Source organism: Penicilliopsis zonata (genome assembly GCF_001890105.1).
Source record: "Penicilliopsis zonata CBS 506.65 unplaced genomic scaffold ASPZOscaffold_3, whole genome shotgun sequence".
Classification (NCBI taxonomy): Eukaryota; Fungi; Ascomycota; class Eurotiomycetes; order Eurotiales; family Aspergillaceae; genus Penicilliopsis; species Penicilliopsis zonata.
In genome coordinates this window covers 51,681-78,013 of record NW_019208913.1, presented here as the reverse complement: position 1 = coordinate 78,013, position 26,333 = coordinate 51,681, and the positions used below count along the sequence as shown (strand labels likewise).

The window sequence follows — 26,333 nt, the reverse complement described above, 5'->3', positions numbered from 1 at the left end:
AACAATTGAAAGGGTAAGACTTACCCTCGCTGGGCGGTAATTGCTGCGAAAAATTGCTGAAAGAAAATTGCGTCCGGCAGCGAGAAAGTTTGCTGGAGAGGAAATTTTGAAGTGCGCCAAGTTCTACCAGCTCCATCCACAAATCAGGCTAGCATGTCTAGCCACTTGCTCCACTCTACAAATATTAACTAAAACCAAACTAGTTAGTTCAGTACCTAGGTAGTATTGAAGAGTAGGTAGGTTAGTAGTTATGTATCTTTCCTTCTATTCATTCACAAATTATTATCACGATTATTGATGTATTAAACTATTGTTACATCTTAAAAAATCGAGTATCTTGAAATGGGACCATTTTATGACCTTCGAAGATCTCTCGGAGATCATAGCTGCTCCTATCAACCACTACCTAGTCTGCGACCGGCTCCTCTGCTATTCCAACGACCAGAAAAGGACGAGCTCCAACCTCCAGATGGCTGTTGAGTCGTCGACTGTCCTCTGTTGGTATTCGGCGCTGTGGCGTGAGTCCCGTTGGAAGAAGAGAGGAACAATCCCCTCACCAAGGCCGGTGTAGTAATATAGTTCCTACCCGAACCATAAGACGGATAGAGCTGTGTCAAAAATTCATACAAATGACCAGCAGCAAGACCGGTAGACAGGACGAGAGCGGAATACCACGAACGGGTTATGGGGGCGAGAGCAATAGTTGCCCATGGAACAACCTCAACACGCATAGGAAGAACTATGAAGGTCACCTTCCGACCCCGGTTGATCTGCCCGTAAGTGTACGAAAAAGCCACGAGTAGAGCTACGCGAAATCAATATTTTTTGCAACAGCGTGGGTGAGAAAAGGCTAGCTTACCCGGCAAAAGAATGGGGGCTTTCATCAAAAATCCTGCGGTGAACTTCCAGCCTGTCAGCCAAGTCGAGAATATCTATGAATATCATCCAAGGGGGTATGAAAGGCAATTATTATAATAAGAACAGAAATCGTTGTTGATATTGGATATACATATATAGATAAATAGGATGTAGGGCACCATAACCGCCACATGTGAACTTATTTATCACATGTAGCTATCTCAAGGTATTCCCACCAATCCTGCACCGCACAACAGTTCGAAAGGATATTTGCGAATGAGAACTGCGCGAGATGCAGGGGTGATCTTCCTCGCTTCCAGGAACCGCTTCAGCTAGAAAAAAGGCTGGGCGGGCAGATATGCGAGGTGGTTTGGATGGGGCAATGGGATCAGACATAAAAGGGAAGATTCGAATTGGGATTAGGGAATAATTGTGTTGAGATTGTATCCTTATAATTGCCTCCAGGCTTGAACCAGACTTGAAATGGTCATGACTTACCAGGACGAAAATGCCTACAACGAACACATATGTCAAGAAGTCACCAGGTGCAGAGAAGCGAGAAGAATCCCTTTCGAGGGCGACCCCGTAGAAATATACTGTTCACACGTTAGTATGCTCGTCAGCAAAGACTGACACTGTTGCATACAGAAATAGAGGTCGAAGATGAACGAGATATTAGGCTCTGTCAGGACAAAGGGTGTAAAAATCCTCCAGATTTGAGGAGGAAATTTCAGGATGAGTTCTGAAACAAACACCGAGTGCCAACCTGGAACCAGGTTGACATGTACCAGAGTAGACTGGATGAAGGTGAGTATGAAAAGTACCCTAAGCATCCTTTGTTAGTGTGTATGCTCCAGAAGAATAGTCTTCATCATGACTTTATTATCCTGCATGGCTCGAGAGATAAAATACCTCGTGACAGGAGGAAAAGACTTGATGAAGGACACAGCTTCCATTGCAAAGGCTCTCTAGAAAGGCAAAAACGTGCTATTTCATCTAATAGCAGTGGTTGCTGTCATGTATTGGAAGTTGAGGAAGCTGGTGAAATTCTGTGTGCTGATATTAAGGAGAGAAGAAAGAAGAATTAATTTGTGCATGTTTTTAAATTCGACTCTTCCGAAACGTTTTTCCGATTCCAGTCCTATTGACCCACTGACTTACGCTAATACGCTGTAGGGATGTAGAAATTTCACTTTTTTTTTTTAATTTCAGAAATTTGAAATTTCAGCCCCAAATTATATTTTATTTAAAATTTTAGAGGGGTTCAACTGGGCTCTACTATATCTAGTTAGAGAGTAATCTAGACTAATTAAACCCTAGGGATCAGGGATTCTGCCTTACTTTTAGTAAAAAAGTAAAATCATCTAGTAACTATATTAAAATATATAATTAATCCCTTATTTATATATTTTTAAGATATTAAAATAGGATAAACTTTAAATTTTATTAGTGCTTAATAATTCTTTAAGGTTAATAAAGTCTTTATAAAGCATCTAGGTGCTCTAGGGGTATAAAATTATATAGAAATATTAACCTTTATTATTTTTTACTAATTTTAAGGTATTAGATAGTAGATAGAGCCATCTATTATAGATGTTAAAAAAATATTATCTTTAATACTATATACCTTTATAACTATATTAATAAATACTCTTATACCCTAGAGATTCTAGGCCATAAAAGCACTAAGAAAGAAAAGATATAAAAGAAGTTAAGCTTTTAAATAACTTTTAAGTAATAGCTTAACCTACTTACTACTAATATTATCTTTTCTAAAGTATAACCTTTCTATCTTTTTAAATCCTTAGAGATATAGAATTTTCTTTAAGGCTTAAATCTCTTCTATAACTCTCTTACTTATTAATAAATTACTAATATTCTCCTAGAAATATATATAAGAGTAAAGTAGAGAGTATATTAAGAGTTATAAAGGATTAAGCATCTTAATATTATAATAGATAAGATTATAAATATCTTATTTTAATATATTATAGTAATAATTATAATAATACTTATATACTCTTAGTTTCTATATTTATAGAATATAAAGGATTAAACTCTTAATTCTAATATAATCTATAAATAGATTATAGAAAAACTTAAAGAGCTTCTTTAAGAACTCTCTATAGATAGTTCTATTAATTAGAAATAAATAAATTTTATATTAATAGATATTTATAGTATTATAAGAGCTGTCTAGAGAAAGCTAGAGAAAAAACTAAAGCTTTAATATATATTTATAATCTCTTATAACTCTTATAGCTTATAGTTTATTATAAAGGATCTTCTTAATTTTAATAATTTAAAGCTTCCTCTTATTAAAGAGATTTTTAAAGTTATAAATAAAGTTGTTAGCTTTTTTTATAAATTACTACTTAAATATATAAAGATATAAGCTTATTAAATCTAAAGATGAGGGCAAAAGAGAGCTCTTATTACCTTAATTATTATATATTAGGAAACTTAATATTCTCTTCTTAAATCTCTCTAGAAATCTTATAAGGTAATTAGAGATTAGGCTTTAACTATAAAAATAAAGAATCTATGCGCCTAGAAGATAATTAAGTTTATCTAGTCTTATTTATTTTAGGGGCAACTAGATAATCTAATTAATATTCTTTATTCTCTCTATTATATATAAAAAGATTTAGAAGCTTAAAATTCTAGTGTTATATAAATAACTTAAAGATAAATATCTTTAGAAAAGAGGATAATAGAAATCTTAGCTTATATCTTATTTAAAGATAAGATCTATAATTATCTTTAAGGTAAAGGCTAAAAATCTTAAGTATAAAATTAACTAATAGATATCTATTAGATAGTATATTATCTTTATCCTCTATATATATCTAAGAAGATTTAACCCTATAACCTTAAGAGAATTAAGAAGCTTTTATAGCCTCTTTAGGATAAGAAGTTATAGACATCTATATAGTATTAATTTCTTATATTTAAGAATTAGAATAGCATCTTTTATAATATATCTTATTAGAGAGAAAAAGAAGATCTTAATATCTTCTAGCTTAAAGTAGTAAGTTAAATAGCTTTAAATTAGAATAAATACTAATATCTCTTTTTTTTTAGGCTATATAAGCCCCTCTCCTCTCCTTTATATAATTAGACTCTTTAATACTATTATTAACTCTATAGCTACTAAATAAGCCTTTTTATTTATAAATTTATAATATATTAAGCTTTAGAATTACCTTATAAATAGCTCTATAGATATACTTCTTTTTATATAAATTAATTAGAAGTAATTCTATGTAGAGAAGCTATTTAAACCTATAATTAAGATAGATCTAGAGGAGGAGGTGAAGGAGATATAATATATTCTTTAATAAGAGTAGTTATAAGATAATTTAGATTAGATATCTAAGATATCTAGCTCTAAATGGCCCTATAAATAGGACTAAGATAATATTGTGATATCGCGAGCGAGCGATATCGCGAACTCCCGCGCGGCCATGAGCGGGATCACCTCGGCAGAACGCCAAGGTGCCCGCTCACCGACGACGCGAAATCTCCTGACCCTGGTGGAGCAGTTATGTAGAGTTTTCGCTCCATACCAGGGATTAATTAATTCTATAGAGTTCTATCACCACCGGGTCGCTCAGCTTTTGATGAGTTAAGGGGAGGTATATAGATACCTTCCCTCTGACCCATGGTAGCGATAGAATAGAGATTTCGGAGAGACCATTAGCTTTCGAATATCACATCTAGTAGTATGTTATGTTAGGGGTTAGCCCCTATGCTAACCCTGACAGACTGCCGCTCCGCAGATAACATCTGAGGATCAATAAGATTTAAAAGCAGGATAAAAGGGATGAAAGACCCCTTAAGTAAAGAAAGAAGAATCATTAAGCATCTTTGCTGAAGAAACTAAGTGAACGAAAGACTTAATCTTTTACTATAAGTTAATAATAAACCTTATTGGTAATATGCAGAACCACCTATCACCCGAGGCGTTTAAAATCCTCTCAGCAATTATAACCGCTGAGACAGATAAGATAGATGTTCGCCCCCTTCTTAGACGCCTAGAGCAAGTGCTCTAAGGTGAAAGAGGCTAAGTAAATCACCTGGTCCAGGAACTTAAGACCGCCCGCGCGCAGGTGGCTTAACTCTAGGATAACCTTTGTTAAGCGACTGCTGGGCAGCCAGGTCCCCAGAATAATATCTAAGCAGCCGCTGGGGAAACTGGCCATTAGGAGTTAACTAATAATCCTAATAATTAAGGTAGACACCCCTACTAAAAGATCTTAAAACTTAACTAGATCCCTAAATATATAGGCGAATATCAAGATGAGGGCGCCCAAAAATGGCTGCAGTAAGTGGACAAATACTTTTAAGATAAAGAAGTCTTATATAAGAAGTTCGCCACTGATAAAGAGAAAGTCTTAGTGGCGAAATAGAAACTCGATGGCGAGGCGCGCAAATGATGAAGGCATCTATAGAGCTCTATCAATAACAAGCTCCGCGCCCCCATCGAAACCATGGCGGAATTCAAGAAGTAGATTACCGATAACTATACTAAACACCTTAGTGAGGAACACCGCTAGGAGGCGTATAAGAGTCTCACCCAAGAAAAGCAACCCATTTAGGTGTACGCCCATAAACTGGTGAAAGTCGCAAACCAGATTAACCCCCCACTAGCGGAGAACATACTCATCCGACGATTCGTCATGGGCAGCCGAAAACAACTCTAAGGGTGGTGGGCACATAAATCTAATAAACTAACCACTTTAGCTAGGGTTATCACAAAATTCGCCCTCTATAAGAAAGGGGTTATCACCACATAACATGTCTATAGGCCAACAGGAGCGCCAGATGCCATAGATATTAACACCCTAGGGCAACTATATGCCCTGCCCGGGAGGCCTACCCCCACAAATAGATATATGCCGCACCCCCAATAATTAATTGCTAGCGCGAGAGGACTCTATTTTGCATGCAGGAAACCCAGACATTATATAAAGGATTATTAACTAAGTAAAATCCTAATAATAACCCCCTTAATAAAGGCCCTAAGGGAGGGAAATAGAGTCGACCACTAGAACCAGAAGCGCTGGCGGCGCAAATGCTTAAGGCTTCTATAGTCCCCAACATTAACCTCCCCGATGTCCTGGACCCCCAGGGATTACCACCCCCATAAGGAGACAAAAAGTAAAAAATATAAAAAAGGAAGCACAAACTAATAACCTAAATAATACTAGCATAAATAAATGCGCTAGGCAGAGGGCTACTAATCTTTAGAGGAGAGATCAGCACTAGGGAATAAAGGAAATTAAAGATTAAATATATAATCGACAGCGGAGCCTCTAACAACTTTATAAGTAGCAGAATACTTTAAAAACTCACCTATACCTCACCCTAATAGATTAATAAGGGCACTCAGCTAGATGTAATACTGCCAAATGGTGATTATATCCTAGCCATACACTAAGTACGCCTCCCGCTACGCCTCGGCAGATAGATAAGAATAACCCCCACCTAGGTTATCAACAACCTTAAATATAACGTCATCTTAGGATAGATATGGCTAAAAGCTACTGACCCCATTATTAAATAGTTAAAATTAAGGATAATTCTCCAGGACCACTAAGGCGAACAGTTCTCTATGCTCTTAAAGGATATTAAATGACAAGTCGCGATCATGCCCTATATTAATATAATCTCAGCACGATGTACGCTACACATGCTGCGTAAGGCGAAATTAAAAGGCGTTCTCTATTTTCTTTAATAAACTACTAAGCTCCCAGACGGGCGCAAGCCATATATAAATCTTAAGGTAGAGGCAGTCCTCTAGAAGTATAATATCTTCTACTAAGAACTCACAGCGGCCCTCCCGCCTAAATAAGATATTATATACAATATTAATATGGGCGACGCCACGCCCGTCAATATTAGCCCTTTCTCCCTCTTATAAGAAAAGCTTAAGGAGCTAATTTAATAACTAGAGGACCTAAAGTAGAAGGGGCTTATCTAACCCTCCGCCAGTCCCTAGGGCTTCCTAGTGGTATTTATCTAAAAAGTGATAAGAGAGTAGTGAATATATATCGACTATTAAGCGCTAAATAATTTAATAGTTAAGAATGGCTACTCATTACCCTAAATCTAGGAGTTGCTAGATATAATAAGCGGGAGCCAGATAATGTCAAAGATTAATCTCCTATTAGGATACTGGCAGGTATAGATGGGAGACGACTTAGTTAAAAAAATGGCATTTAATATAGTATTTAGTAAATTTAAATTCTTGGCCATGCTGTTTAGTCTCTGCAACGCACCAGCAACGTTCTAGATGATAATAAATCACATCTTAAGGAAGTACATCAGCCGCTTTATGGTGGTATACCTCAATAATATCCTTATCTTCTCTAAGAATATTAATAAGCACTGCTGACACCTCAACCTGGTCCTCGCCGCCCTAAAAGAATATTAACTATATGCCAAAGCGTCAAAATGCAAATTCGCCGTGAAGAAATTAGAGTTCTATAGATACATTATTAAAAGGGGCTAGATATCACCCATGCCTAAGAAGGTCAAAGCAGTATTGAACTGGCTAAGGCCCCAGAACATCCATAAGGTTCGCCAATTCCTAGGATTAGCTACTTACTACTAATGATTTATATAGGGGTTTATATACATCACTGCGCCCCTACATGACCTGCTGAAGGAATTAGACGCCGAATTGCGCATAAAGAAATTCTAACCTATTATATAGACCGCGTCATGCGAGGCTGCCTTTTAAGTAGTGAAGGAAGCCCTAGTAACTGCCCTAGTACTTTATTTACTAGATCATAAGAAAAAGTTCTATATTAAAATAGATGCCTTTAAGTAGGCTATTAGCATGGTTCTTCTGCAGACGGCAGAAGATAGTGCTAACTATCCTATTATATTTAATAAATAAAAGCTATCTCCTATAGAGTAAAACTACTTAACGCAGGAGAAAGAGCTGCTGGTGATAAAGGAGGCGCTATAAACTTAAGACCACTATATTAAAAACAGTATCATTATAACTATTATTATAGATTATAAGAGCTTATAGTATTTATTAACGACAAAGATATACTCTAAGAGACTTATATAATGGATTGACAAGTTCGGCGGATATAATCTAAAGATTTGCTACTAGAAAGGGACTAAAGTAATTATCCCCGACGCCATTAGTCGCCAACTTGACTTTATTAAAGATAGGCCTAGAGATAAGGTGGAAGATATAGTCTAATAAGAGTGGTAATAAATATTTGCAGCCTCCCTATTAGCACTTTAAGGCCACTTAGAGGAGGAGTGGCTAAAAGGCATAGTAAGATACCTAATAATAGGTGAAGCACCCGCGCACTGGGGTCTCTAATATATAATTAAAAAGATGGCTCCTGACTTCTGCCTGGCGGGAGAGAATAATGACGAGCTAAAGCGCGTTTATAACAACTATGAAGCGCCATATCTCCTAGTTTCTTTTCACACAGACTTTGTCAAGCGAATGCACGATAAATTTAGACACCTTAGACACCTAAGACTCATGGGCGTTGTTTAGCCCTAAGGATGATGGCCGACGATGCAGGCCGAGATTAAATAACATATCTAAGACTACCCCGCGTGTTAGGTATTATAAGGCTCACAGGAGGACCTCTAACGTGGACGCCTTAACCTACTAGTAACAGCCCTACTATTTAAGAGGTGAGCTATTAACCTAATTAGGCCCCTGCCACCGACTCCTAATGGTAATTAATAGATCATTATAGCAATTAAGTACGCAATAGGTTGGCTAGTGGCCCGCGCAGTCCTAGAAGGCATGGCAGAGGCGATCACTAAATTCCTATATAATAAAGTCTTTATAAATTATAGCGCCCCTCGCGAGCTCTTGTTAGATAATGGACCCAACTTGCTTATAGTGGTAGTCTAACACTATCTAAAGATCCTGTGAATAAGATACTAGATAACGACACTATATCACCTGCAGACAAACAGCAAGGTTAAGAACCTTAATAGCCTCCTAGGTTAAATGCTCATAAAGTATGTCATGGGGAAACTAATAAAGATCTAGAATAAATACCTCCTATAGGCCCTCTTCGCCGCACGCATATAGACCCACGCGGTAACAGGAAAAAGCCCCTTCTACCTCCTATACGGCGTCAACCCCCACATCTTAGGTAATAATAATAAGGGACCGGCAAACGGCAACCTTATAGAGGCAGAGGAATGGCTTCAGTAGGTTAACCATGCCTAATTACTAGTGAATGAGCTGCTGTTAAACCGCGCGATAAAGATGAAGATAGTGCGCGACAGCCTAGTAATAAAAATAGGCTTTAAAAAAGGCGACTAGGTGTTAGTTAGGAATAAATCACTAAAGAAGCTGGAGAGCAAGTGGTTCAGTCTATATAGGGTGCTAAAAACGCACCCCTTAGGTATATACACCCTCAAAGAACCCGGCGGATGAGTGCTGCGAAACCTAATTAATAGTTAGTAATTAATCGCCACTAAGGTGGATAAACCAAGCCAGCTATAGATGTCGGTGGCGATGTAATAGGCACTGCGCTAGTAGGGTATCACACTTCAGCACCTAATTAAAATAAGAAAAATCCTAGAGGAATAGGAACCACTGCCGCCCTCCTATAAAGAGTTATTAATAATTATAAAGAAAAAGTGAGTGGCGGCAGAGAGACGACGGACGACAGAGCATTTAGGGGAATACTTAAGAATAGGGGGGGGAGAGGTTGGCGAAGATATTAATAATAATACTATTATAGAGCACATGATTAAAAAGGCTCAGCAGAAGGCATAATAAAAGAAATAAAACCCCTTAATAAAGATAGTAACCTAATAATAAAGGGACCAATAGAGGACGACATTAATCTCCTTAGAGAGCACCTCTAAATAGGAGGCATCCGAGAAAACGACATCTAACGATAACATGTCTAAAGACAACTATAGTAATAGGGATGACTAAAAGACTAACCCTAGACCGCGGGACGCTAACGCCCGGAACAGCATCAACTTTAACAGACTATTTATAGTAGTCATCTAATTAATCATGAGATGAGGCAAGAAGGCAGGAACAATAAAAAAGGCCTACACCTAATTATGCGAATAAGGGATAAAGAGATTACCCCTTAAAGAGCACCAAAAGACACTAAGAAGAAATTTATTATAGAGTTTACTAAAGAAAAGAGACTAACTATAAAGAGCTAATAATAACACCCCAGGACGCGGACGCTAATCACTCCTTATAATAATACTTTTTTATATATAAAAGATACTCCCCCTATAGATCCTCCTCCTCCTCTTTCTCTGCAGCGGCGGCAGCAACTAACATATCCTTATAAGCCTTAAGGGCGGTCACTTACTAATGCATATTTATGATGGCCCGACAAATCTTTGGTAAATTATTAATATCAGTATTCAATAAGGGAAATGGAACAATAAGGGGGGTATTATTATAATTAATAAGTTAAAGGGAACTATTAATTAGACCCTCCCGGCGAGCATCCATAGTCTCCCCAACTTTCTAACCCGCGAAGTTGGAGTGAAGAACTGGAAACTCCCTAAAACAACGCGCCATCTCCTCATAAGAAATAGTTAAACGCTAGAGCGACACCTTCGGGGGAGTAGAACCTAGGATAGTTTAATGAGGAGTCAACTAAGCCCCCTCTATGGCTAGGATAATAAGAGCACTTAATTATAAGCTAGCTAAAGCGGCGCCAGCACCAGCAGTAGATGACAGGTTTAGTAAGGCTAAAAGAATAGTAGAAAGCATAATAGCTAATACTAGATCAGTAGCAGGAGCAGTAGGAGTGATAGGAGTAATAAGAGTAGTAGGCGATAAAGTCCTCTCCTTCTTAACCTTCTTTCTCTTTTGCTACTTCTTACACTTATCCTTCTTCCCCTACTCTTTATTACTATTATAGTTGACACCTGCGACATGTTAGCGACCAGCAACAAAAAGACCTAGGAGAAATGAACACAAGTTATAATTAGTACCCTTATTATAGAAGAGACAGTTTGTATATGCCTTAGTATAGCAAACCTAATACTTATCTCCATTGAGCTCCTTAATAGGAGGCGTGACACAGGCAGTCTAGGGACTATTGCTATAGGCACATTTTAAGTAAGGGTTAGCCGCTATAGGTCCCCACTTAAAAATAATAGCGGCAGAGAGCTTTAACATGTGGCTCAGGACTAACGCCCAGCCGCCCTAGAAGAAGTCCTGGTGCGCATGAACGGCGGGGAATAAACAAATGAGCTTATGATCATTAAAGGAGGTCACATGCGCCTCTAAGGGAAGTTTAGTTTCTATCACTATTAGCCACGTCTCACCCTCTAGATCAATAAACTCACGGTGAGTAATGGGCGCCGGACCACCATAATCCGCAACCCGCTTTAAACGACAAGAGCCTGATGGAGGCTGAGGGGGAGACTCCTCAGCAGGCGGTAAAGGAGTCCTAGGAGGTACTAGACGCTTAACCTTTAATAAATAATAAGAATAATTAGACCCGCGACAAGAGCGCCAGATAAGAGACTTAGAGTCCCCAAATTCACTGTCGGAAGCCATTAGTAGGGGATAGTTATAAGAAGTAATAATGGCGAGAGGGGGAGCGAAGGAAGAATCGCCACTAGATAAGTAAAGAGATATATCCTTCATCATAAATAAAGAGGTTGCTAGGTCACCTAGCAACGGCAATTATAGATATACCCCGCGCCCTCGCCCGGGACCGGGCGACCCCCCATTAGTTAGTGGGCGATCAATAAAGTGATTAAAGAACAAGTCTTTATTTACTAACCTCAGGCCCTTATTAGACAGGACCAGCAAATCGCCTGTTGACAGCTAATTCATCTTAATGAGGTCTTAGAGGGAGGATTAGGACTTCATAAACAAAGTTTTAGTCAGGTGGGGGAGGATATGATATCGCGAGTGAGTGATATTATAAACTCCCGCGTGGCCATGAGCAGGATCACCTTGGCGAAACGCCAAGGTGCCTGCTCACCAACGACGCGAAATCTCCTGACCCTGGTGGAGCGGTTATATAGAGTTTTCACTCTATACCAGGGATTAATCAATTCTATAGAGTTCTATCGCCACCAGGTCGCTCAGCTTTTAATAAGCTAAGGGGAGGTATATAGATACCTTCCCTCTGACCCATGGTAGCGATAGAACAGAGATTTCGGAGAGACCGTTAGCTTTCGAATATCACAATATTAATACTACTTAGTATAATACTTAGTATCTTTATATTTAGGAGACCTAGTAGTTACTAAACTAATAGTATTAATATCCTCTAGAGCCTATATCACCAATAGTATTAATATCCTCTAGAGCCCACGTCGCTAACAGCATTAATGTCCCCTAGAGCCTATATTATCACCGGCGTTAACATCCCCTAGAGCCCACGTCGCCAACAGCGTCAATATCCCCTAGAGCCCATGTCGCTAATAGCATTAATGTCCTCTAGAGCCCATATCATCGCCGGCGTCAACGTCCCCTAGAGCCCATGTCGCCAACGGCGTCAACATCCCCTAGAGCCCACGTCGCCAATGGCATCAACATCCTCTAGAGCCCACGTCGCCAACAGCGTCAACGCCCCCAAGATGGCATTAATATTAGGCCAACAACGCGAATCTCTAGGGCCAACGGCCTAGATCCTATGTCGTCAGTAGCGTCAACGCCCCTAAGATGGTATTAATACTAGGCCAACAACGCGAATCTCCAGGGCCAACGGCCCAGATCCCATGTCGTCGCTAGCGTCAACCCCCCTAAGATGCCCCCTAGAGCACTAATCAACGGCATCTAGTATATTAATATGCTAGTTGACGGCCCCTAGTGCCCCTACTAATCCCCCTACTCCCTCTATATATCCACTGGCCCTAATTAGGCCCCAATCATGCAAACAAACGCTCCTGGGCCCGGAGTCTACTAGGGGGGAGCACTTTTTATATAGCGTAAGCCCACCTGGGCGTTATTTGCTATATAAAGTAGGCCACCTAGACTTGCCCACTTTCCACGCAGCTAGGGGTCTTAGCAGATTCAACGCCATGGGCAACTGGCGACGTCAAGCACCAGGGCATTGGGGCACCTAGGCCACATTAAGATATAGGCAACTGGCGACGTCAAGCACTAGGGGAACTTGGGCACCTAGGCCACATTGAGATATGGGCAACTAGCGACGTTGAGCACTAGGGTCACTAGTATTATTCATGCTTTCTTTATTAATTTTTATTATTTTAATTATAAAAATTTTTTGGGCCCTCCATACTTTTAATAAGCTATATAATTTATTAGTAAGATTAAAATTTTAAGCCCAAAATGATATTTCAGATGACTAAGCAAAAATTTTCCAAATTTCATGAAATTGAAATTTTAATTTTACATCCCTAATACGCTGCCACAAGACACACGTGATTTTAGCTAGCCAGTTAGTGCCTAAGGCACTTTAGTTTTATGCTTCAGTGACAATGGATAGCGATAATAATATTCTCCATGAATATACGCAGCAATAATTTGGTAACTACTATTAGTTAAGGTATCTAGAAGGCTTGGTTTTGCTCTGGCCTTTTTCTCTTTTTCTTAATATTACTCACTCAAGAGTCAAGGCGAGAGTGATCACATGACTATAGCATCATCGATTATTACAGCGGAAAAAAGATGTCAATTGCTCATTTATATGGAAATGTATGCCACTCGATAGTATATATGGTAGATATAGCGCTTAGGGTATTGTATTTACTGTTTTGTCCGGTTCGACCAATGCAGTATGCACAGTTGCTCGAACGGCAAGGCCTCCGCTCATATTCTCGATCCAGACATCCCAGGTTCCAGCCAGTGCGCCTGATTTGGGCTTTCCACATACCGCAAAATTTTCGTCAACAAAGAGCGGGGTCAGGTTACGGTACTCGATCCCTTGGATAGCAATCTCAAGTCCTGCCAGATAACGCCGAAGAGTCGATAGGAGCAGCACTAGAGTCAATGGCCCATGGACAAGAAGGTCCCGATGGCCCTCCACACCTTGAGTATATGCCCTGTCAAGGTGGATAGAGTGGGCATTGAATGTGAGAGCTGAGAAGCGAAATAGCATAGCTTTGCTGGCCTTGATTTTGTGACGAAATTCAGCATTAGAGGGCGCTTGAAGCCGTGCCATTTTGTCAGCGTCGTTTATTTTTATGTAAGAAGTAAGGATACACACGTTTTAAAATTCTAGTAGTTCTGTCCAAACGATCATTTTCATGGTTAACTAGATCTTCAGTCTTATTTCTCAAAAAGACCAAGTCTCTGTTTTCCACAATCAAGGCATTGCCAGTCTGCTCTTCATCGTCTCTCAATAGTCTTTGTCTGATATCAATTTCTTCTTCTCCTTCTTCCACTGTTCCCATTCGCCTTTCTATTTTGACTATCACTTTTTCTTCTCCTGTCCGGCCGCGCACTATCACATCCTGAATTGTTTCGAGGCATGCCGCACGTCGACCGTCCAAAAGTATGCCGGTAGGAAAGGGGAATTTTACCCGTCCACCTGCCCACAATCGACTGTTGAAGGGACTCCCTGGGAAATGTAGAGTATCGGTACCGTCGGGCAGTAGTTGAGAGAGCGCAACCTGAGGAGGGAAGTAAACCAGATGGTGACCTACCTGCATCCGAGGCGGATTCTTAATCGAGGGTAAGGTGGTCGACAATTTGCTTTCATTTGAGCAATCGACTAGATTTTCGAGCGATTCCAACAATGTCAAATCCAGGAGATGGGATTGCTGAGGATATAAATAATCATATGACAAGGGAATGGTTCTTGATGTCAGTTCATGGTGAAGTTGTTTTGACAGCGAAGATGAAGCCCTTGATAATACTAGAAGTCCACACTTTGCTGAGAACATGCTGGTTGCAGAGAAAGTCCTCCCTCTCAGAAAGGGCATATTACCCACGGGTAATAATGCTCAGTGATAGTCAGGGAAATCCGTGGTAGTACCAACAACCGTTAGCTACTCCGTAGTTAGTAGGAGCTGTTAGGATGTTTGCTTTGTTTGCATCCACAGATGTTGATGGTTAAATTCTTGGACAGGGACGAGTCTGGGGTTTGGTTTCCTGATTTTGGACTCGGCAGGAATCCAATGCGAAATTGGTCCGGGGCAGCGTATCTTTATACCATCTTTTTAGAATTTATAGCAGTAAATATCGTGGGTTTGAGCACTGTAGACCATAATAGTACCGCACTGGTTGTTATTGAAGTCGGAGCGGTGATTAGTCGAATTCCGTACCGCTTAAAATGATCATCACGCTCGGCCTGATTGAGATCTTCGATCTTCCAAGTAGTGTGCCCGGTCAATTATACCAGAATGGAACAACTACAGGTCGCATTCCTGGGTCCCCCAGCATCTTTTTCGCACCAGGTCAGACCTCAGCATTCTATTCCCTCACACATAAAGTGAACAAAGATCAAAATCCCCCCGCACTACCTAGGGTAGCTATGTCAATAACACTGAATGAACTATGCTAACTTGCTTCGCGCTGTAGGCTGCCCTGGAAGTTTTCGGTTCTTCGGTCAACCTAATACCTCAAACATCTTTTGCGGATGCCTTCGCTGCTGTTCAACAGCAGCAAGTGGACTATGCAATAATACCAGTTGAAAATTCAACAAATGGGGTAGTAGTGCAGACATTTGACCTTTTCGCGGATCGACAAGGCCTTTATAAAGATGTGAAAGTTTGTGGGGAGCATTACCTAGCTGTCCATCACTGTCTGTTGATTCGAAAGGATATATCACCACTTGCTAGACCAGACTATGGTTCCATCAAGAAACTATACACTCACCCGCAAGCATGGGGCCAATGTGATAAGTTCCTATCCCTCTACTTCAAAGGCGTCGAAAGGCAAGATACCTCTTCGACTTCGAAAGGTGCCGAAATTGTTGCGAAGAAACAGGATGAGCATGGTGCCGCCATCGCTAGCCGTTTTGCGGCGGAATATCACGGCGTGGAGGTCGCCGAAGCTAATATCGAGGATGATCATGGCAACAAAACACGATTCCTCATCATTGAAAATACCCAGTCGGACCATACAAATCGGATAGCCTCCTTCGAAGAAGTAAGAAGTGGTGGTACGGCACAAGCACCCACTTTGAAACCCGCAAGAAAATCACTATTCTCGTTCACTATAAACCAAGATCTACCAGGAGCATTAGCGGATGCCCTGTTGGTATTTAAAGCTGAGGGTTTCAACCTAACAAGCATCAATTCTCGACCCAGCCAGAGAGGGCCGGGGCAGTACATTTTCTTTGTGGAATGCCAACTGGACCAGAGTATTCAATGTGACGATGTTGTCTCCCGAGTTTTACAAAGTCTTCGGGCATTCACGGTGACATGCAGAGAACTGGGGACCTGGAAAGATACACTTCAGCTATCTGGTTAGGCTTTTATGGCGTGATATTCAACAACCAGCGGACATATTTCAGTGGATACTTTTAGCTACACCAAGCTTCCACTTGGTGATACTCTATCTACTGCAAATGGATATATATATATATATCTATCTATCTATCTATCTATTTTAGTTGCTTTGCGAGCATATCCCAAGTCATTTCAAATGTAGATCAATTGGGAATGGGTGAACTTATAATTTAATTCGCACCGCCAGCTTGGAAACGAAAACGTAACTACATACTGTCATCAATTCAGGCCCCGTACACTTGTTTACACTCCTCGTAGCGAATGCATGGACAGCATAATACACGGCAGACTAGAAGACCCAACCATACCAGTACGGAAAACAGGTTTAAAAAAGACGCAATTTAATACCCTGGCTTATACTGCATGGCTGTTGACAGAAATGCAATAAAGAGCTAGGTTTCAAGATAGATCTGATCCTCCACCTATTCATCTTAATATTTCATCTCGAAGACTACACCCTGAAGTTTGGATGTGCCTGCTGACAAATGTTAGCAGACTACAAGCAGACTAGGCCGTAACAGGGACTAGGACAGTGTACCTTCGAGCAGCTTCATAGAGCTTAGAATACACGACTCTTCGGCATGCACCATCGAAGTATTGGATTCGTCTTGATAGTCACCGTTGCGACTTGCAGGAAGAACCGTCGAAAGTTTAACTTCCGGGATACCGGGTCGCTCATCCTCGCTCACTGCGAGGTTGCTAGACCGTCAATCTAGATTATTAGAAATGTTAGAGAGATATGCTCGAGATATTTCGAATCGTGGAGCGCATTGAAATGGACATACCGTCATAGAATTCATCATCGTCATCATAGTCTGCAAGCTGTTCAAAGTTGACCTTGTATCGAAGCATAGCACCGATACCACCGAAGCCCTTGACGAACTGGTTACCTTCGCTGGATCGGTCCGAAACAAATTCGAGCGCAGCACCGAAGTCCTTGTATTTCTCAGCAAGCCATTCAAGGAAAGGTCCTTGGTCAACAATTTCCATCTCTTGGCCCGTTTCCTTGTTCATGAACGGCTCGCGATTGGCCTCTTGAGCCTTGGTAGTATGGAGAATTATTTCGGCGCCTTCTGGTGACTTCAGGACCCAGCGGGTAACATCCAAGTTCTCGTAAACGATCAGGGTTTCGGCGGCACCTAATTCCAAAGCCTTGAGGGTATCTTCGACACCATAGCAAACTTTACCAGTGTCCTGACTGATTTCCTCGAAGTACTTTCCAATCAGTTTCTTCTCTTGAATGAATTTGACGTTGCCCAAAGTCTCGGAGGAAAGTTCAATGGCTTGGTTGAACCCGTTTTCGCCGCCGTAAGACACATCAACAACCTTGATAACTTTCGCCTGCAGGCGCTGATCAAACATATCGGATTGATTCAGGTCATTCTTGAAGTCAGCAGAACCTGCTAGGATGATTCCTGCAACGTTGACCTTGTCGTTGGTGATGAAATTCTGGACAGTTAACTCAGCAACCTTGCGCACATAGTTATGGCGCTTTTCTTCACGAAGACGGGCGAAACGCAAAGCAGATTGACCACCACGACCGTGTTTCTTAGGAAGATCAACACTGAATTTATGGACAATCTCTCTGGTATTTCCACTCAGGGTTCCGAAAAGGGCGCCATTTCCGTCCATGACAATAAAGCCGAATTTCTGGTCCGATTCCAGAAGTTCGCTCAATGCTTCCGTGTGAAACTTATTATCACAAAGGTATAAGGATGTATTGATTGGCTTGAAGGGCTCAAAGTCAATGTTGATTTTGCGCTCCTTGCCTTCCTGTGTAATAATTTCACCACAGTATACAACCAAGCCATTTGGAGGAACTTTGGAATAGAGCTTCAGGCGCTGCTGGGTGGATGTAATGGCAGAAAGGACAGAGAGTCGATTGACACGAGACTTAATGTTTGAAGCAGTACCCTATATAGAGAACGTTTGTTGATTAGCACGGGCTGATATAACCCACGAGTTGTTGGGCAGGAGACACGAGCTGCATGTATCATGTAGCTTTTTTAGCTGGTAAAACGTACATATTCTTCAGCCAACATCTTCGCGGCTCTAGAGATCTGATCCTTTGGGGCTATTATTACGTTATTGAGTGTCCGCTTCCATTCCCGAAAACCGGATACTTACGAATGATGAGAGAGATCATGGAGGTGCCATTTCCCCGGGCAGCTTCAAGGCGTTTAATCAGCTTTTTAACCTTCCATATCTCGATGTTCTTTTCAGCTTCGTTCGCCTGCTGAGCCGAGCTCATGTTGGGCAAGGCAACAATGGTATGAAGACGAAGAGGTCTTTTTGATGAGTGAAATCAAAGCACCGCTAGGCAACGAAAACCTTTCAGAGACAAACAGAACAACGTATAATACGACTTCTTATGATTATGAAAGAAACGGGACGCAAAGAAGGAGACTTCGTGTGAGGGAAGTGTACCTTGGCGCCGATGAGTGTTGTCCGCGGGGTGTAGCAATTTTCATCACAGTGCGACGTGGGGCGGCAGGAACAAGGAATATTATGTAATAAGGTATTTAGCACGTGACCCACAGGCACGCATGACGCTATGGTGCTATAGGCTAGTTACAGCCCATGAAACAGGTAATCTATCTAATCATCTATTGCTATCGGAGTCCTCGGTTGAATGGTTGACACAAAATAATAAATAGATAGAGTATTTAAATATCTCTCTGGCTTGAATCTCTACTGAGGCGATATGCCAATATCCCTGGCTCGTTTCTACAGATCTCAGGACAAGTAATAAATGCCGGCTCCGGTTCCAGGTCTCGATATTGATAACCTCACGAGGTTCTCTCGAGAGGAAGCTAGCTACTAGCTACCTAAACTAGGTACCCTCATAGTAGTGACTCGGAGAGTTTCAAGCTTGACTTGATACTTCTAAATGGTACGTACATATGAATAAAACGCATAACAAAACAGCTTGATGCATATCAGTTCCATGGATCTAATTAATAAGTTGGAAGTAAGCTAACTAGTAGCTAGTTAATAGTTAACTGAGTGACACCAGGAAATTAGAAGAGCTTATCAGTGACCCCACTCCACTTCCTGGCTTTAATAGATTGATCTGAATAGAACCTGAATTGATCCATTTCCCTTCTCCTTGTTGCAACTTTAGTCTTAAGAGCGTCAATTTTCGTGTTATAAAATTATTAGAGTCTGGCAGAGCTCTGGTGACGGTCTTGGTGAGACAAGAGATTGGAAACTCTATACTATCTAATCCGAGTTGGGTGAATGCTCTGTCACCAGACGAGCTCGGAAAACGAAAATGCATTCGACGGCAAATGATGAGGATGTTGGCACTACCAGCCACACAGAGCGAGGCCCCAGTGCAATGCTGCCAGGCTCTCCCAATTCCTCCGCGTTGTCATCAGCTGCATACGGACAGTGGGTTCCAGGAAGCTACGGTTCTCACTCTGCGTCTTATCAAAGTGGTATCCAGAGGCAAAGGTAACATGCCAAATCCTCCTTCATTAATTTGGGATTTTGTCAATTGAAAGAACCACCGATTAGATCCGCATCGTTCTCTACCCGAATTCGACAGGTTGGAGGTGTAAACAGCATAGACAACTTCGCGCGGTCATGGCAAAGGGCTGCTGGCTTTCCTGAGATTATTCCGCATCGTCCGTCATTCATCAGAACTGACTCTGAAGATGAAATTGCTATCGCGACAGGTGCTGGTTTTGGTTCAAGGTCTGGCTCACTCAGCCAATCGATTCGAACGCATCGCGGATCTGCAGGTGTAAATGCTGGAGAAGCGGGAGAAAATGAGAATTTTGACGACCCCGGGCCTTCGAGAAGACCTTTTGTGGATTCCAGTTTGTTGGGATTATCTTTTGACAGGCTGTATGGGACTTCATACGGAACGATTTCCTCGGGAGGGGGCGATGGGATCACTCGTCATCTGTATCAACTTCACCAAGGGCACCAGACCCAGACAGAGAACCCAATTGACGACGAGATAGCGCCCCTAGTTATCAAGCAAGTTCAGCACGAAGACGGTACAGCCGAAACTATCATTGTTGGCCAGTCTACTGTGCCGCAGACCATTTTTAATTCGGTTAATGTCTTAATAGGCGTAGGCCTGTTAAGCTTACCACTAGCAATGAAGCAGGCTGGTTGGCTCTTGGGGTTATCTTTTTTACTATTCTCAGCAGTTACAACATCTTACACTGCTAAGATACTCGCAAAATGTCTGGATGTTGATCATAGCCTACTTACGTATGCGGATTTGGCATACATCAGTTTTGGACCTCAAGCACGTCTGATAACTAGCCTCCTGTTCTGTTTGGAGCTTGTTGGAGCATGCGTCGCTCTCGTTGTACTCTTCGCAGACAGCCTTTATGTCTTGATCCCCAGCCTGAGTATTCTTCAATGGAAGATAATATGCGGTCTTATCCTTGCTCCACTCAGTTTCCTGCCGTTACGACTATTGAGCGTCACAAGTATCCTAGGAATCATTTCTTGCACATTAAGTATTTCTCAATTTTTAAACCCAACTTGCATAACGATTACATTGACATTTTACAGTTGTGATTCTTACATGCATTGATGGTTTTATCAAACCCGATGCGCCTGGCTCCCTTATTCAGCCTGCCAGGACTTCTCTCTTTCCTGACGATTGGGCCAGTTTACCGCTCAGTTTTGGCCTCATAATGTGTACGTGAATATGAATTCCTTTGAGTTCGAGAATAGCATGTCCTCGTTCTAATGCCATACTGAAGCGCCTTGGGGCGGCCATGGAGTTTTTCCCAACATTTACCGAGATATGAGACACCCCCAGAAATATGGCAAGAGTCTATGGGTTACTTACCTCTTTACTGTGAGTCATCAAAGAAAAATCTTTTTCGGCTACTCAGTCGCTCTATTCTAACAGTGAATTAAATAGTATTCCTTAGATTGTGCGATGGCTATAATCGGCTGGCTAATGTTTGGAGAAGGAGTCAGAGATGAGATAACAGCAAATATATTGATGTCAAGCGAGTATCCACAAGCTTTGTCTATTTGCATTATCATCTTCATTTCGATCATTCCGATAACCAAAGTGCCTTTAAAGTGAGCCATCGCTAAATGCATCCTATCATGGTACTCAAAGCACTGACTGCAACCTAGTTCTCGGCCTTTGGTGGCTACCGTCGAGGTCTTATGTGGACTCGAGCCTCGCCTCGAAGCGGCAACAAACCGTCCTGAAGGATCGAGGGCGACCGTTCAACAGGCTTCAAAGGTGATTGTACGAATCTCAGTTGTGATCTTCATTGTCTTGATGTCCGTTGTCTTCCCGTCCTTCGACAGGATCATGGCCTTGATGGGGTCCTGTTTATGTTTCACGATATGCATCATACTGCCCCTCGCGTTTCATCTGAAGATATTCGGTAAAGAAATCAGTCGGGGCGAACGCATTCTGAATTGGATTCTCATCGTCATCTCATCGGTCATGGCTGTCATCGGTACCGTTTGGGCGTTTTTACCGAAAAATGTCGTGTGAGCACTGTACTTCTATCCAGACATGGAAGAAGTAGCGTCTGCGCGCACCTAATCGCGACGAACAATGATGGCAAAGTTGTTTTTCGAGCCTCCCGGACTTAGAAGTTCCTTCTTAAAGGGTTTTGGTGAAGGATTGCCGTGGTATTCCCATAATTGATAAACCAGCTTATTGGTCTTCTTGCTATTCTTCAACAGAAATCCCAAGCTCGACATGATCTCTTGCAATCTAGCTTCCGTAAGGTACCGAGAATTATCCACACATGCGACAGGCAGAACAAGAAAAACGCATGGCGTAAAGGCAGTGGGGGCTTGAGGTGGAAGCACGTTTGTCAAGAATGATACGCAGCGCGTCAGCATATTTCCTCGAGCCGTAGCATCTGGAACATAATTCAGCACCAAGGAAAGGCTAATCAAATGAAAACGGTCGGATTCGCATTGAGGAATAGGTCTCTCCATAAAGTCTTGTTGTTGTATTCCAGCTTCCTGCGAGTTCAAGTCGATTCTTGTAACATCTAAGCTTTGTACCAAGGAGCAGGCATTCCGAGTACTAAGAGCCCCTACCTCTAATAGCCGAAGTTTGGCAGAGGTGTTTTTGAATTGACCCAGTGTAGCGCCAATCCAATCAATTAAGACTTTACTGGAGTCACCTCCACGATCAGATGATTGCCCAAGTTTGCTAGCAAGTTGATAGCTTTCCAAACCCCCATTCTCCTGGATTTGCTTGTCGATGTCATTGACAAGAGATTGATTACCCGAATTCAAAGCTTGCGCTCGCTGTTTCATGAGTCGGTGATGAGACCGGATGAGATTCCGCGTTGCTTTGGATGATAAGCCGGTGCTTTTTGCTTTTAATGTTGGGATACGAGAATGTGACAGTGACTTCGGCCGCCTAGACCGAGACTTTTTAGAACATGGCATCCCCCCCATATCACACTAAGGAATGAAAATGAAGATTCGTAGACAAAACCGACGAAGTATACGAGAACTGAGAAAGAGTCATTGGCCGAATGATAGTTGATACTGAAGTCGCATTTCTAAATTTTAAAGTTACTGATACTCGAAAACTCTGTTCCTCTTTAGGCAAGCGGTAGGAAATACCCACTCAGTGCCTCTGCCCAGTGCCTCACAGCCTCACAGAGGGAGTCAGGTGACCCACACAGTTCTAGGGTTTTCGCTAAATAATTACTGCAAAGAATTCGACTTTCGACACTGCGACAATCACCACGAAAACGCCAAACGACAGCCATGGCCCCCAAGGCAGACAACAAGCAAGGTACAGTCAGACTCTTGCAGAATCATATGTCTTGATTTTATTTCCGCTTCAAGTTTCAAAATCGTCCATGGATACTTCGGATTGTGGGACGAAGAATTCGAATTTGCGATATCAGGCCGAAAAAAGACGACAGTGTGAACTATGGAGGAGCTTGTTCCGAAAATAGTGCTTCCTGATATATGTTCAATTTTTCGGATTCTCGTCTTACACCGGATCTTGCGACTGCTTTTGAAATTTGGCTATTTGGAAATTTGAATATCAGAAACTGACCTCTCTTCACAGGCAAGACCAGCAAGGCTGGCGCCGCTGCCAAGGCGGTCCGCGCAGGCGTACGTTTAAGACAATTCAGAAGCAAAAGTGATACATGTGTGCTGAAATCATTACCAGCTTAACTCGAAGAAGGTCCGCAAGGTCCGTACTTCGACCACCTTCCACCGCCCCAAGACCCTCGAGCTCTCGCGGTCGCCCAAATACCCCCGCAAGTCCATCCCCCACGAGGCTCGCCTCGATGCCCACAAGGTCGTCCTCTATCCCCTCAACACCGAGAGCGCCATGAAGAAGATTGAGGAGAACAACACGCTGGTCTTCATCGTGGACACCAAGGCCAACAAGCGCCAAATCAAGCTGGCTCTTAAGAAGCTGTACGACGTTGACACCGTCAAGGTCAACACTCTGATCAGGTACGGATGGATTTAAATTTTTAGTTATTGGGCGGGTAGATTGGCTAATCAGTGTATAGACCCGATGGTTTGAAGAAGGCCTTCGCTCGTCTGACCGCTGATGTTGACGCTCTCGACATTGCCGCTACTAAGCTGGCGATTGTTTAAACGGTTCTTTTCCTTTTGGGGGGGGGGCTAGATGGTTCTTGCGTGGTGATTTTCTCAAATAGCAGTCATACATCTGGCAGCAAAAGCTTAAATGCAGGCTGAATGATTACATTGAAGATAAAATAAAAATACTTCTCAATCATTCGCATTCATCCTTGAACTACGATTTTAATAGAGCATATACTCAAGTGTTCGACTGCGCTCGACCGGTTTAGTGTATGTCCAGTAACCCAAAGTGATGTAGATCTAGAGGAAAGACGGACGAACAAAGGATTTATAGCAGTCCCGTCGTTCTTGATATTCGCAGCCCCGGTGCGCTCAGTTTTATTATAATGGTATCTTACAGCAGCCCTTCCCAATATCTGTAATTATTTTTCCCGAGTTCCAGCTATAGCTGTAACTACTTCTAATTGATATCTATTATACATGACTAACTCACTGGCCACGAAGCGTCTCCAGGTGCTTCAGGACCGCCAGGTTTGTATCCATCCATCTCTCAACACAGTTCTGTGCACAGCTCTCTTCGGACTTGTCCAGACGACCAGCGGTGATCTTCCCAGTAACGCATTTCTTCCAGCAAACGTCGGCAAGGTGATGAACAGCTGCGGTCCAAAGTCAGCGGAAGTTATCCAAGAGATAGAATGGCACAATAGACAGGCACGGAAACCTGATTCGCGGGCGCAAAGTACATACTCTGCTGGATACTAGACTTTTGCGCTTCGTTGGTCAGAATCTGGTTCAATTCTTTCTTGTCCGCATCGCTGAGCTTCGAGATGTCGACTTGGGCTTGTTCGGCGTCCATATTGATTGATTCGAAGATTCGTTCCGATGGCGTGGAAGGGCGTTGGGAATTGGATTATTACAGTTCTGCTAAATTCGGACTTGAACTGTAGGAAAGGTCTCTTTGATTTTCTGTATGATTATTCTTCCGTTACGAGAACCCGCATAAGATCGGTATCGTCCAATGGCGGTATAATGCGGCAAAACACTTCGAATGAATGATTGCATTGATGAATAACATTAGTGGCTCCTCATAAATTATAGAGCTTTCTCTTTACAGACACACTTGAATCTTGGTGATTTATCAGCCTCAGTTTTCTATTGTTTTTCTAATACCCAGCGAAGACCGTCGACCATGCCTCCTATCCGCACATCTCGCAGTCGTAAAACTCCACCGGCTGGGTTTGAAGATATTGAAGATACATTGCTGGAGTTTAGCAACAAGATGAAAGATGCCGAAAATGCATCTCATGAAGGGAAAAAGAAGCATGAAGTTCTCTGGCCCATCTTCCAAATTAGCCATCAACGTGAGCCTCCACCAACCCACATGTCTGATCCGCAGGCGTGTTACTAGCTACTTGATATTGACCGTCGATCTCCTCGTGCACCAGGTTCAAGATATATCTATGAGTTATATTACGAAAAGGAGGCTATATCGAAGCAGTTATATGACTGGCTGCTCAAGAACAACTACGCGGATGCGAATCTTATTGCAAAATGGAAGAAGCAGGGATACGAAAAGGTATGAAGTCTCAGAGCACAGCTCCTTATCTCTAGAAATGGTGGCTAGTAGGGCTTACAAGTCATAACAGTTATGCTGCTTGCGCTGTATTCAAACAAAAGAGACTAACTTCAACTCTACATGCATTTGCCGGGTGCCGAAAGCGCAACTGAAAGAAGATCAAGTCATTCAGTGCGTCAGCTGCGGCTGTCGAGGTTGTGCCAGTAGTGATTAGCATATACCTTCATCCCTTCTGTAGTTTTATTTCGGCGTTTTGACATTAAGTCGCATCCACCTTAGGAGTTCACCCAGGCAGTGCGGACAGGCGGCGTTTGCATTCCAGTTTTGCAGTGTTGCAGACTACGACACTGTATACTCTTTATTCAATGCTCGAGTTTGTTTATTCACGTCATTGACTTCATGAAGGAGACGATACCGTGACGAAAGAATAACGAGATATTCCATGCAAAATCATACGGGTTCTATTTGTCGACGATGTATCATGACTGAAGCAGTAGATAATACTTTATTAAGAAACAATTTCATTAAGATTTGCCGACGCCTGCGCATTCAATATCAACTTGCAAGAAAAAGATAACTCCAGGTAATCACACAAGACAGCAATATCGAACTCGTAAGGCCGTTGCATACACATGTACATTCAGGTGTCGTCAAAGTCGTAACATTATCATCCAAAATCCGGCCAGTCAAAACACAGCATCCGAAGATCAATCCCAAAAAAAATCAGACAACTCCAATCAAACGATTAAAAAATCCGGAAACACAGAGGGCAGAGGCATGAGAAGAAAGAAGAAAAAGAACCAACCCCAGTCGCACCAAACCTATCATTAACTCATTATTGTGCTCAAGGGGATAGCGAAAGCCATGTGATCATAGAAAAAATAAATAGAGGGAACATATTCAGAAAAAGAGGGGGGAATCAGAAAGCAGAAACAATATG

At 41.9% G+C, this 26,333-nt stretch overlaps 9 protein-coding genes across 9 annotated transcripts; 4 read left to right on the top strand and 5 right to left on the bottom strand.

Annotated features, from left to right (window-relative positions):
* Nucleotides 1-256: 256 nt before the first annotated feature.
* On the bottom strand, nt 257-1,911 carry ASPZODRAFT_90635 (hypothetical protein). The gene is made up of 4 exons (XM_022730402.1): nt 1,505-1,911; nt 1,357-1,454; nt 860-902; nt 257-805 (listed from the first exon to the last, which is right to left on the bottom strand). Exons 1-4 carry the CDS (start codon nt 1,689-1,691, stop codon nt 396-398), a joined length of 738 nt encoding a protein of 245 aa, XP_022583294.1. The 5' UTR covers nt 1,692-1,911; the 3' UTR covers nt 257-395.
* An 11,648-nt stretch (nt 1,912-13,559) lies between these two features.
* On the bottom strand, nt 13,560-14,712 carry ASPZODRAFT_60073 (hypothetical protein; the record flags this gene model as incomplete). Its single annotated transcript, XM_022728890.1, has 2 exons — nt 13,560-13,972; nt 14,034-14,712. The coding sequence occupies 2 exons, from the start codon at nt 14,710-14,712 to the stop codon at nt 13,560-13,562; spliced, it is 1,092 nt and encodes a 363-aa protein (XP_022583293.1).
* A 411-nt stretch (nt 14,713-15,123) lies between these two features.
* Nucleotides 15,124-16,405, top strand: ASPZODRAFT_129088 (hypothetical protein). The gene is made up of 2 exons (XM_022722190.1): nt 15,124-15,225; nt 15,350-16,405. The coding sequence occupies exons 1-2, from the start codon at nt 15,172-15,174 to the stop codon at nt 16,241-16,243; spliced, it is 948 nt and encodes a 315-aa protein (XP_022583292.1). The 5' UTR covers nt 15,124-15,171; the 3' UTR covers nt 16,244-16,405.
* Nucleotides 16,406-17,010: 605 nt separating this feature from the next.
* Nucleotides 17,011-18,532, bottom strand: ASPZODRAFT_60352 (hypothetical protein; the record flags this gene model as incomplete). The annotated part of the gene is made up of 3 exons (XM_022728911.1): nt 17,011-18,195; nt 18,306-18,355; nt 18,409-18,532. 3 exons carry the CDS (start codon nt 18,530-18,532, stop codon nt 17,011-17,013), a joined length of 1,359 nt encoding a protein of 452 aa, XP_022583291.1.
* An 845-nt stretch (nt 18,533-19,377) lies between these two features.
* Nucleotides 19,378-21,772, top strand: ASPZODRAFT_90623 (hypothetical protein; the record flags this gene model as incomplete). Its single annotated transcript, XM_022730401.1, has 6 exons — nt 19,378-19,737; nt 19,801-20,762; nt 20,818-20,946; nt 21,012-21,109; nt 21,176-21,342; nt 21,400-21,772. Exons 1-6 carry the CDS (start codon nt 19,556-19,558, stop codon nt 21,770-21,772), a joined length of 1,911 nt encoding a protein of 636 aa, XP_022583290.1. The 5' UTR covers nt 19,378-19,555.
* Nucleotides 21,773-21,819: 47 nt separating this feature from the next.
* ASPZODRAFT_90621 (hypothetical protein) lies at nt 21,820-22,689 on the bottom strand (the record flags this gene model as incomplete). Its single annotated transcript, XM_022730400.1, has 1 exon — nt 21,820-22,689. The coding sequence occupies one exon, from the start codon at nt 22,687-22,689 to the stop codon at nt 21,820-21,822; it is 870 nt and encodes a 289-aa protein (XP_022583289.1).
* Nucleotides 22,690-22,982: 293 nt separating this feature from the next.
* Nucleotides 22,983-23,973, top strand: ASPZODRAFT_129082 (hypothetical protein). The gene is made up of 4 exons (XM_022722189.1): nt 22,983-23,044; nt 23,327-23,373; nt 23,432-23,724; nt 23,784-23,973. Exons 1-4 carry the CDS (start codon nt 23,017-23,019, stop codon nt 23,869-23,871), a joined length of 456 nt encoding a protein of 151 aa, XP_022583288.1. The 5' UTR covers nt 22,983-23,016; the 3' UTR covers nt 23,872-23,973.
* Nucleotides 23,974-24,220: 247 nt separating this feature from the next.
* Nucleotides 24,221-24,778, bottom strand: ASPZODRAFT_129081 (hypothetical protein). Its single transcript, XM_022722188.1, has 2 exons — nt 24,565-24,778; nt 24,221-24,473 (listed from the first exon to the last, which is right to left on the bottom strand). The coding sequence occupies exons 1-2, from the start codon at nt 24,671-24,673 to the stop codon at nt 24,307-24,309; spliced, it is 276 nt and encodes a 91-aa protein (XP_022583287.1). The 5' UTR covers nt 24,674-24,778; the 3' UTR covers nt 24,221-24,306.
* A 228-nt stretch (nt 24,779-25,006) lies between these two features.
* On the top strand, nt 25,007-25,607 carry ASPZODRAFT_149776 (hypothetical protein; the record flags this gene model as incomplete). Its single annotated transcript, XM_022725527.1, has 3 exons — nt 25,007-25,178; nt 25,263-25,393; nt 25,464-25,607. 3 exons carry the CDS (start codon nt 25,007-25,009, stop codon nt 25,605-25,607), a joined length of 447 nt encoding a protein of 148 aa, XP_022583286.1.
* Nucleotides 25,608-26,333: the final 726 nt, after the last annotated feature.